Source organism: Delphinus delphis, chromosome 5 (assembly GCF_949987515.2).
Source record: "Delphinus delphis chromosome 5, mDelDel1.2, whole genome shotgun sequence".
Taxonomy (NCBI): Eukaryota; Metazoa; Chordata; class Mammalia; order Artiodactyla; family Delphinidae; genus Delphinus; species Delphinus delphis.
The window spans coordinates 37,255,074-37,267,495 of record NC_082687.1 but is presented as its reverse complement, the minus strand read 5'-3'; the positions used below and the strand labels follow the sequence as shown (position 1 = coordinate 37,267,495).

The 12,422-nt window shown below is 36.3% G+C and overlaps 1 protein-coding gene across 6 annotated transcripts in view; it reads left to right on the top strand.

The window, feature by feature from the left end:
* The window catches only part of ARHGAP24 (Rho GTPase activating protein 24), a 767,082-nt gene that overhangs the window by 705,009 nt on the left and 49,651 nt on the right, over nucleotides 1–12,422 (top strand). For all 6 annotated transcript variants that reach the window (XM_060012218.1, XM_060012216.1, XM_060012219.1 and 3 more), the window contains one exon: nucleotides 9,165–9,372. In XM_060012218.1, the coding sequence (XP_059868201.1) occupies nucleotides 9,165–9,372 (208 nt within the window). The remainder of the gene's footprint in view (nucleotides 1–9,164; nucleotides 9,373–12,422) is intronic.

The window sequence follows — 12,422 nt, the reverse complement described above, 5'->3', positions numbered from 1 at the left end:
CCCAAACCATGCTACCTTAAGAAGAGAGTGTCGTTTTGTGCTTTGTTTAATCCCCTGGGTACTCCAGGAGTTCCATAAGTGGACAGGGGTTTCTGAGTTCCTCTCCCAAGCCTGTTGGAGAGCATCCACTGAAGTCCTTTCAATGAAAGCAAAAGGGAGGGTGCAAGAAGCATGGAAAAGCACCAAGAAGTGCAAAATGGTAATGCGTCTGCTTTTCCTGATCCACATTTAAAACATTTTTTACTACTGTTATGGGTCGGCTGACAGAAGAGGCAGCTCAGCACTTCAGAATGGCCCTCAGAATGAAGAGGGGAGCTCAGTTAAAGTTTCCAGAGGCCTGGTGGGATTGCAGCTTGCATGCTGTGCCTGTTGGAACTCACTGCTCTGAGTTCCTTTCTCTTACAGACCTCTTCTGTCCTTTACTGCCCTCTGTTTCTTTGTTTAGCTACTAATAAAGGTCTCTGGACATGTTTTCTCAGTGGTTTTAAAAATCTATGCACTGTGAACCATCTATTAGGTGGGGAGAGTGGTGCTTTGGATTTATGTTCTGGTGAGATAAAGATTACAATGTGTTCTTTACCCTTTGGATTTTGAAACTATATATTTTTTACCTCCATAAGACTATTATGTAATATACAGAGCCTAATCAATCTCTTGATTACTTGGAACACTTTGGGTCCTGATGTCAGTGTTAATTTCTAGTCAGAATGGTCTGGCTGGTTTAAGATTGTTGTGATCACAGAACATACTAAAGTAAAATTTTAAACCCTAACTTTATCTTGTCTTTTTCCTGAGTCGTGCTCTTCTTGGAGATAAAGAATCATTAATTCCCCAGTGCTTTTTTTTTCCCCCTAGACAGTAACTTAGTGGTCATGCCCCATTGCTTCTTCCTTCTTTATATACTTTCACCTCCATTTCTATTTCCATCACCTTAGTTGTCTGTGCCTTTATGGCTTTATGCACACAAGGTACTTTGACCTTAGAAGTGGCTCTTCAAGACAGGATCCATCCTCACCTCTTTTCACCCCCAACATTGTTCACAAATTCCTGCAGTACAGTTCATTTGTAAAGCGTCGTCCAGTTGGTATTCCTGAAACAGTACTAACAAGCAATGTTCCACGGCTTAGTAATTTTTCATGAGTCCCTATTGCTCCCAAGAGGATGTCCCATTTCTTGCAACTGTCAAGGGCTTCTAAATAATTCCAACTATTTACAATTCCCCAGACTATCCCCTCTTCCTCCCTGAACCCATCTCCTGTAATACCTCTTTGCTCTGTTCAGTGCACCCTCCGCAGTGATGCTCTCTCTCCTCTGCAGTCTGTCCACACTCTACACTGTCTTCAAGTCATTGTTGGCTCTCAATTCTTCATCAAGCCTTCTCTGTTCACCTGTTATACTCTTTACTCTATAGCCCCTATATTTCTTATATGCTGCCACCTGGTCACCTTATCTTCATAGCTATTTTCAAGTGCTTTTATGCACATTTGTGATAAGAAATATATATTTGTATTTGTTTATTTCTTCTCAAAGTTAAGAATGGCAATAGGTCTATTCAATCCAGGATTCAAGATCTATTGCAGGCTGGTGAAGTATAGTATTATTACTTATCTTTTTCTGCTAGTTCAGAGACAGTAGTGAATTAAAATAGAATATCTTTACAGAGGTGGTGGATAACACCAGCATTTTCTTTAAAGTAATTTAAAGTATTCTGATCTGTCCTGAGAACCTATTTTTCCCTGTATATGCAGATGGTATGTTTATAAGTGAAAATGTTAATACATTAAGTGATGGTTAACCTTAAAGCATAAAAAAGTTAATGTTGTATATGTTGTAGTCACATTTATCAAAATTGATTTGTCCAACAGAATGCTACTATCCAAATCCATGTAATTTTAAATGGTGCTATAAATGAGTAGCTCATTAATTCGCATGTCAAAGTTTTACAGAGCATCTACCAAGTGATTTTGGGGGTGAGAAGGCAAACAAAACAAGTTTCCTGGAATCTATGAGTTCACAGATTCCTTGAAGATAAAGAAACATATAAAATAAGTAATTACTTAATCTGTAATAAGCACTACAAAAAATTATATACGAAGTCTGAGGAGTTTATGAATAAAAGACTCACCATGGACTTATCTGGAAAGGCAGTGATTCATCTGAACTACATGAAATCAGATTTAGTCTTTGGAAGTTTATGGAAAGACATTTTCTCTTACATGATCCTAAAAGAGTAGTCAGCATCCCTATGGGAAAAAAAATATCTGAATTGAATTAACATAACATAGTGGAAAAGGAAGACTTTTAGAGTCATATAGACCTGTGTTTATACCCCAGATCTACCACTTTCTAGATATGTGACTTCAAGTCACCTAGCATCTCTGAGTCTATTTGTAGAGGGAGATGTCCTTGCGGAATATTTGTGAGTGTCAAATAAGAAAATACATGTAAATTGCATGGCTTGGTACCTGGATGTAAATGGTGAGTATAATTACTCTGCTGGTCTAAGACCAATGCTATTGGGTCACTATTATCACATTATTACACTAGCTTACTTTTTTCAAGCCTTTATTTTTCTCCAGTCTGACTACAAGGAAAGTCAAGATTTTACCATATATTCATTGGTTATTATAGATTCTGAGCTTCTTGAATTAAGTTTTCTATCCATAGAAGATTTGTTGGCTGCTTAGAAAGTGCTAGTAACAGACTGAAGTAAGCTTTGGCTGTCTTTGTTTCTTAGTTCTGTACTAAATTGGATGTCTTTTATTTTTATTTGTCCATTTACCATGGGCAAATGTTCATTTTTAATTGAATATTATTACAATCCTGGTGACACCGCGACTTATTCTGTTAGCAGGGTTGTAGTAAGCAGAAGGATAAGTAAAAGCAAATTCTCTATATGACTTAGCATGTAATCTATGGCATGGAAGGGACACGGAACTCTGAAAAATAACTGATAATAGAAAATTTAAGTAGTAACCGAGAAGTTATCTAACTTCTGCCTTTTTCATCAACAAATCAAAGACTTTTTTGTTTTCACGTTTTTATAGGAATCAGTGCCACAACCTGAGAAGTCTTGATAAGTTTCATTTTACCTTGGAGTTAGTCATTTATTTCCTCTAATTGAGGAGATGAAGTATTTTATTTTAATGCATGCATTAATTCTACAAATGTTTATGGAACACTCAATCCTTACCCACTTTGGTGTTAAGTTCCAGGGAGCAAGAGAGTTTACCTATGTGTCTTAATCCATTCAGGCTGCTATAACAAAATGCCACAGACTGGGTAGCTTCTAAACAACAGGAATTTATTTCTCATGGTTCTGGAGGTTGACTGAGACTGAGATCAGGCCAGCATGGTTGGGATCTGGTGAGAGCCCTCTTCTGGGTTGCAGACTGTCTGCTTCTTGTTGTATTCGCAAGGGGCTGAAAGGGAAGGAGTGAGAGAGCTCTCTGGGGTCCCTTTTATGAAGATACTAATCCCACTCATGAGGGCCCTGCCCTCATGACCTAATCACCTCTCAAAGTCCCTACCTCCTAAAACCATTACCATAGGCATTAGATTTTCAACATAGGAGTTTGGAAGGGACACAAACATTCAGACCGTGACACTATGGTAGACGGAGTATGAGCCTTGGAGTCTTTCATGTTCCCAGTTCAGTCCTTATGTCTGCAGTACTTTTGGAAATTTACCTAAACCTCCTTTAAGTTTATAGGATAAATATACAGTATAAATTGTTATCCAATATCATTTAGAACAATAATAATAAATGTAAAATAATCATTTTATTATAATAATTGTGAAAGTACAATCTTCTTTTGACTGGTGAGGGACTAGTCCAGTATGGGTAGGCATCTAAATAAACAATTACAAAGCAATATGTTAAGAAAGCAAAGAAGAAAATAGCAAATTTTGTGTCTGGGATGGGGGTGAGGGAATGTTAGTAAGGACTTAACACAGGAGAGGGTGCGAGTTGAATCTTGCAGGATAAGTTTTCCTAGGCTGGCTCATGACAGCAGGACCTACCTTCTAGAAGGAGACGTGAAGATGTAATAAGTCATAATACATATAGGAAACAACAAATAGTTCCTTATAGTTATGGAGTATGTTGTTTGTGAGGAAGCAGCAGTAATGAGCATGGATATGGCACAGTGCCTGGCACAGAAAGGGTGCTACCTAAACATTTGTACTTTGAATAGTGGATGAAGAGGCAGAGATCAGATTGTGGAGAATTTGTATTTCATGAAAAAGAGTTTGGTTGGCCAGGGGGCACCATGGGAAGAAATGAAGCAAAAGAGAGGCATAATCTGATTTAAATATTATTAAGATCACTGTGGCAGCCCTTGCCTGGTTTGGGAACCCAGCTCTATAAAAGTCATTTAAGAAATATTGAGGATCGAGATTGAAAAGAGTATTCTTGAAGGAAAGAATTACGTAAGGTGTGAGAAGTGTCAGGAAGAAGAGTGAGATTGATAGATTTAAAGGGAGTGAGCCATAAAGTAATGCAAAAAATAAATTTGGCTGTCAGTGATTTGGCAACTAGGTAGTTATTGGTAATTATAGAAAAAGCTCTTTTAGTGGAATGACGGTGTCAGAGGCCACATTGTAACAGGTTGACAAGAAGATAGAAAGTGATGAAATGGAGCCAGAGTTATACTTAGTTGGGAATCAAGGAGCAGAGTGAATAAAGGGACAAGGCACAGAGAGTACAAAGATGTTTAGTTTGTATTTATTTATCTTTTAGGATGGGTAGAATTTGAGTATATTTTTTAGATCACACTGAAAAACATCACAGGCTGCCTCTAGCTATTGAGTATATAAATCACACATAAAGGAGAAACCTCACAAATCCAGAAGATATTTAGATTTTCTTTATATTTTTTTCTCTCTCCTGTCTCTCCCTCCAGTTGAAACAGCCTCCCACAGATATAATAAAATTACCTGTGCAATTTACTTTCTCAGTCTAGTGGAAAGTCACATCCTGAGTGATGCTTCATGACACCATCAATGTACTTCCAGGGGAAATATGCAGAAATTCCAAGGATGGTTTTGTTAGGGAATGTGAAACCTCTCTGAGAATTTAAATGGACATAGCTGGAACTGTTTACAAGACTCACACCACAGGGAATATTCTTGTTAATAATCTACTAATCAATGTGTCCTTTTCTCCATGCTGCTAGCTGGGGATAGATCATGACCTTGTACTTTTTTGTTAATTTTAAAATTGGAAGTTTCACTGCTCCCTCAAAGAAAATTCTAACTAAAGCAGCTTTTAAAAAAGAATTCCCCCTACCTTTCTGTACAAAAAAACATTCTCACACAGGAAGTTAACTCACCATCTACCTTTGTAAGTCAGAGATGTTTGGGACATTCTATTTCCAATGCTACAGAATGGGAAGTATACATCTAATCATTACCTAATTCTTTGCAAGACCAGATAAACAGCAGAAAATTACTATTTTTCCCACAGGAATTTCTAAGTATGTGTACATACTGTCTACATTTTTTAAACTCTTTTACATATTTTGTTGCTAAATAGGCATAGCTCTTTATATTAAGGAAATCATTTTGTTGCGCAAGATGCTGAGTTTTTTCCTTCTCCTTTTTTTTTCCCGACTTCCCTCCAAATTTGCCATTTTCTCAACAGAAATCACCACTTCTAGTGTGATGACAGGAATTGAGGTCAGAAAACTAGTAAGAGACGTGTTTCTTCCTCTGTAACTCAATTTTCAGCCATTATACCCACTAGGCAGTATTGTATAATACACAAACAGAGGCTCTGAAATTCAACAGCCTTGATCAAATCCTGGCAACATCTTTTACCAGCCCTGTGACATTCAGCAAGTTACTTAATCACTCTATACTTCCATCTCGTCCTCAGTAAAATGGTGGTACCCACCTCATAGAATGCTGAGAGTTTTAAATGAGAGAAATGCAGGTAAACTTCTAATACCCATGCCTGGCGTACATAAATACATCCTAACTATTACCATTTTTTAGAGCACAAAAAGGATATGCTATTTTCTTCACTTTTTGAATGTATTAATATTTTAAATTACTAGGAAATGAGGACACATAATAATTGGGATTAAATAAAGTGGAAGAGGACAGGTATTCAGGAACTAGCAAAGATTTTTAAGCCTGACTAAATCTGGATATGGACTTCCATTCTGCCACTTGGTGCTGTGTAACTAACCTTAGGTGATTTATTTAATATCTCTGAGCCCAATTTCCTAAGGTATAAAATAGCTACCTTGTATATTTATTATGGAAACAAGAGAATATATGTCAAGGACTTAGTGCATATTAGGTACCTAATACAGGAAAGGATGTTAGGGCTTTTGGCTTTTAATTTCTTACTATACCTGTTAAGAAAATTCTTATCATATAGGCAAGCCTATATGTAACAAGGGGAGAAAAAAAAAAAAAACGGAGTGCCCATCTAAAGCAAAAATTACTGTGTCCTTTATCACATCCTTGAGTTTTGGGGAAAAAAGAAATCCTGAGAGTTTTAAGAAAAGAATGTTTGTTTTTCATTACTGCATAAAACCAAATTTTGGAAGTTTGGTTCTCATTTGTAGTGCTCATAGAGGTTGAACTGGAACATCTTTAGTAGATTTTCTGCTGGATTTAGGGAGAAACCTTATGTAATATATCAGTCCAAAAGAATAAGTGAAAAATCAGATATGTAAGATTTATTCCCAAATGTTAACATTATGTTTTTTGGTTTTTGGTTTTTTTTGCGGTACACGGGCCTCTCACTGTTGTGGCCTCTCCCGTTGCTGAGCACAGGCTCCGGACGGGCAGGCTCAGCGACCATGGCTCACGGGCCCAGCCGCTCCATGGCATGCGGGATCTTCTCGGACTGGGGCACGAACCTGCATCCCCTGCATCGGCAGGCGGACTCTCAACCACTGCGCCACCAGGGAAGCCCAACATTATGTTTTAATATAATTTATAAGTGCCTCTGAAAGGCTATCTCCTCAATTTTGGCAGGATAGAACCAAACATCCCAGGCAAATAAGCATCAAAGAACTTCAGGGGAAAAGATATGGTATTCTTCATTCATAACCAATTTTCAAGCTTTGTTATTAAAATACTAGAAGAGCTTCAAAATCATTATCACCACTTCATACAGAAATGAGCATTGTTGCAAATAACCGAAAACCCAGTGAATGGTGACTTATACAGGGGCTTATTTTTCTCACATTGAAAAAAAATCTCCAAGGAGTTGCTGCTGGTATTGGGTCAGTGGTTCAGTGATTTCAGCCCCGTTATCTCTGTGAATCTTTTAGCCTTTCCCTCGTGGCTGTTGCCTAATGGTCAAAAGATGACTGTTAGTCACAGGTAGCATGTCCAAGTTCAAGATGGAAAAAGTCATGATTGGCAATTCCAGCTATATCTTTCTCTTTCATCAAGATAAACAAGTCTTCCTAGAGGCTCCAGAAGACTCTTGGGAAGTAGGAGAAGTATTTAATTTTCCAGCCACGAAAATAAAAATAACAAGAGAAAATAGGGGTGTGAATATCTGTTGAGTTAGGGGAAAGTGTTTAACACACCGTTATAGAGAAACTGCTTGTTCCAAAGTCTACAAACTAAGCTAATTTCTAATTCTGTTTTATATGCATTTGACTATTAATAACAGGTAACTCAATCTTTTTTCCTAGAAGGAATATATGGACACCATTAGTGCCAGATTTGATACCAGGTGTACAATAGTTTGGTTTGTTGTTGTATTATTGTTTCTACTTAGGCTAAGAATATTCTCTTTGGTAGCAAGTGTTTATTGCTTGGAATGTGATGGTTTTGCATTACTGAATCCATACATAAATTATGTTACATATAGGGAGGTAAAGCATATGTTCTTACTATTAAATTCTGAACCTGATGTTTTTGAAATATTCCCCAAACATTCTGGAGTCTTACATAGTTTCAACATGGGACACTCATTTTTCTTCCCCTTTTATGAAAATAATAAGATCATTAAAGCCACCCCATCTGGAAACATTGGAATCACATTTGCTTTGGCTCTTTTTCTCCCTCTTTTCTCATTGGTTGATCATTTTTCCAAATTACCAACTGATAATAATATATTTTAGAGGCATTGTTTCTTTTTTTTTTTTTGCGGGGTACGCGGGCGTCTCACTGTTGTGGCCTCTCCCGTTGTGGAGCACAGGCTCCGGACGCGCAGGCTCAGCGGCCATGGCTCATGGGCCCAGCCGCTCTGCGGCATGTGGGATCTTCCCGGACCAGGGCACGAACCCGTGCCCCCTGCATCGGCAGACGGACTCTCAACCACTGCGCCACCAGGGAAGCCCCGAGGCACTGTTTCTTAATCAGTGGGGTACCAAATGCATGCACCAAGAAATGCATCATTTGTAGGTAATTAAAAATCATTAAAAATCATTGATAAAACTGATCAAAATTGTTTTGATTTTTATTACCCCCATGTGCTGACAATTCTAGGCAATGTGTAATCATATATGCCTCCCTGTTAGGACAAAGCACCATGACCCTGTCTCCTCACTTTTAGTATGCACTGCTTCGTATTTCCAATACTTCTCTTTCCAATAAATTAATAGTTTAATATTTTAAAGAGCCAACACTGTCTGAAATATTTTATATGGATGAAAATTCTGCATTTCTTTTCATGGTTTTATCCCTTTGATTATAATCATAGCATCATCTCTTGATTGAAAAAAAAGGGTGAACAGAGACATGAATAATATTTAAACTAAATGAAAATTGGACATAAATTTACACTTGTAACAGAAGTAGAATTTGACTATTATCTACAGAATATTTCTGTTTTTAAGTTTTTGGATATGTTTTTTCCCAAAAGGAAAAAATAAAAAAAAAACCCAAAACTGAAATTATGTTTATTGCAATATTTCTTATTTCAAAGTGGATATCTCAAACTCCATATTTCCATTTCAGTTTTGGGCTAAATATGGAATACAGGGGGAAAGGACAGCACAAGGTAAACCCTTTTCATTTGAAGAATTGTACATAATGAATTTAATTCTGTAATAATGTTAAGTACCAGACGTGAAATGCTTGCTAGCATTCCAATCTTTGTTTTTCCTTTACATTGAGTTTTCAAAGAAAGCAAACAAAGTGAGAAAAGATGAATTTCTCAAATTCATTGTGATCCTTTATTTCTCCAGGCATTTTTGGACAGAAACTGGAAGATACTGTCCGTTATGAGAAGAGATACGGACACCGTCTGGCTCCAATGTTGGTGGAGCAGTGCGTGGACTTTATCCGACAAAGGGGGCTGAAGGAAGAGGGTCTCTTCCGACTGCCGGGGCAGGCTAACCTTGTCAAGGAGCTGCAGGATGCCTTTGACTGTGGAGAGAAGCCATCCTTTGACAGGTAGATTTCAAGTTTTCACTAACCATCCTTCACTGAGACACTCAAACTCAACCAAAAGGTTGCAGTAAACTGAGATGACATAATCTTAATTGATGTTGTAACAGTTTAGAAGATGGATTATATGGCCTCACAAAGATGGATTGTTTTTAAGTTACAGAGTCAAAAATTTGATACTTTAGATGTCTTTCTCTGCCATACTCCCCCCCCCACCTTAAAACATTATTATTTATTCTTTTCCTTTGGCCCTAAATTAAAACTGTATTAAACTTTTACATTGGAAAAGTAAATTTTCAGAATAGGAGTCTTCTCTTGTTTGATGTTTCTTTGAATTCTTTCAGCTAAGGGATATTAAAAGTGTTGATAAACAGAGATTGGGATATTGGCAATGTAATTAAAAGTATTATATTTTTAAATATATAGCTCCATCTTAATCTAAAATAGATTTGCAAAGAAACAAGGAGAAGTATACAGTATGGTGAAATTCAGGAAATAATGGAAGTTGCAGAGAAGAATGCATAAAGCATCCATAACTCCACTAACTGAGTTGAACACTGATAATATTTTGTAAATTACCTCCTCCTGTTCAGTTTTTTTAATTCAGTAGAAAAATATAGTCATTTATCCTAATATTATTAACTCAACATTTGTAGCAGGGTTTTTTTCACATCAAGAGTTGAAAAATGCCCTTTTATTCCAGCATATTCTAACTTAACATCTGATCATTGCCAACCTCTGTAAGCATAATTTTTAATAACTATTTCACTCTATAGGTATATTGTTCATAATTGCTTCAATAAATTTGGACATTTAAGTCGTGACTTTATTACTATTACAAGTAATGTTGTAGTGAGTACACAATTGATATAAATATTTTCTATTTTTGGAATATTTTTTCAGGAGAGATTCTCAGTATTGGACTTGTGGATAAGAATAGTTTTGATACTTGAAAATTGCCTGCTTAAGTAGTATTTCTCTTTGAAAGTATAGAATTATCGTGTGGATAGACAGATCTACAGGACAAATAGACAAGAAGACTCTTGAATACATGATATGAGATAAAGGAAGCATCATTGAGAGTATGGGCTTGTTCCAATCCAAAAAATTCATGGTAACTCATTTGATGCCCCTTTACTGGTCACATTAACAAAACCCCGAACAGTGATACAATCATGCTGGCAAGGTGTGTTGAGGTAGGTGCCCTGATGGTGAGAGTACAGATCATCATAGTCTTTCTAAAGAAATTTAGTAATGTATTTCAAGACCCTTTAAGCAGGAAAGTCCAGTCCTAGAAAAAAATCAGATATGTGGAAAAAAATGAAGCACAAAGTTGCTTATTACAATTTCCATAATAGTGAAGAATGAACTCCAATCTATTATCTCTAGCAATAGACTGTGGTTAATATAATATAATAAAATGTTATTCACTTATTAAAATTTTGGGAAAATGCTGATTAGATAATAAGTAGAAAAATTAGACAGGATAAATTAATTGATCAAAATGCCACCTTTTTACAAAAAGTGTCACAGTTTATGAAGATTCATAAATTCCCTCTGAGAGAGAAAAATTAAATGTGGTGGTAAAGAAATGAATTCAAAACTAGGGTCAGAGAACAAATTTCAAAAATGCAGATATATTTTTGGTTGGGGAGCCACATGTCTTATTCTATACTTTGGAAAAAAAAAAAAAAAAGATCCGCAGCTCCATAGTTCAGGCCTGTCCGCAAGATATAAACAATGGTTTATCTAGGAGAAATGTAATTTTTTGTTCCAAAATTAGAAAAAAGTTTGTCAATGGAATCCTCAAAATAAAATATCAGATTATGGGATAAACAACATCCTATACAATGAACTCATGTGACATTGATAAATTTCAGTGGTCTTTTTCTTTACATTTATGTATGGCCTAAACATATGCAGATGACCTTAATAGCAAAATTTATCTATTAAAAGCTCTTTTGACACAGGCATTTAAAATTTGGTTCTTTTAACAGCTCTTTGCTAATATGTGCAATTTAGGGGGATATTTTATATATTTAAGGATACTTGTGAAAGATGTGCCCTGTAAGCAAAATTATTCCTCTGTAACTATAGGCTGACAATGAACTTTATATAAAATGTGATCCCAGTTAAGAAAAATGTATTTTTTTTGGTATAAAAATGCATCAGTTCATAGAGACTAAAGAAAATATAACAAAAGATAAACATTAATTTTGTGGAATAATGAATGACCTTCTTCCCTTTTTTATACTATAAATTCAGTAACTATACATTACTTTTATAATCAGAAATTTAATCAAAAAGATCTTTAATTAATTTCATGCTGCACAAAAATTTCCTTATCTTTTGATAATTTCTGAAGTGTAACTACAGAAACTCCCCATTTACTAGAAAATCTGTAAAAGAGAGTTACAGAGAGTATTTCAGCGTCAGAAACAATATGGTAACATTGCTAGTATGCTTTGAGAAAAAGGAGTGTCATTTGTTTCCTCAGTCATTCACTGGTTCAGGTTTCTACACTGGTGTATTAAACCACCCCAAAACTGTGTGGCATAAGCAATAACAACCAATCATTTGTTTATAAATCAGCAATTTAGGCAGACCTTGGCAGGGATGTGCTCATTTCTCCAGTACATAGTGTTGGTTCATGTAGATCAGTTAGGTCTGAAGGATCTAAGATATGGCTTCACTCACATGTCCGTAGCATTGTCTGAGGTGACTAAGGTAGCTGAAGGCTGCATGGTCCTTTACGTCCCTCTCTCTGTCTCTCTCTATCTGTCTGTCTCTCTCTCTCTGTAGTCTCACATCCGATAGTGTGTCTCTTCATGCAACTTTTATCTCTAGCAGATTAGTCAGATCAAGCGACATTAAGGCTCAGGGTTCTAAGAGAGTAAAGCTGGAAGCTTATAAGCATTGCATTGCTCAAAGCAAGTCACGAGACAGGGCCAGCCTAGATTTTGGAGAAGGGAAATAAACTCCAGAACTTAATAGAAAGAAGTGGCAAGCATATACAGAGAAGGAAAAATTTGTGAGACACTGTTTTAGGAGAAAAT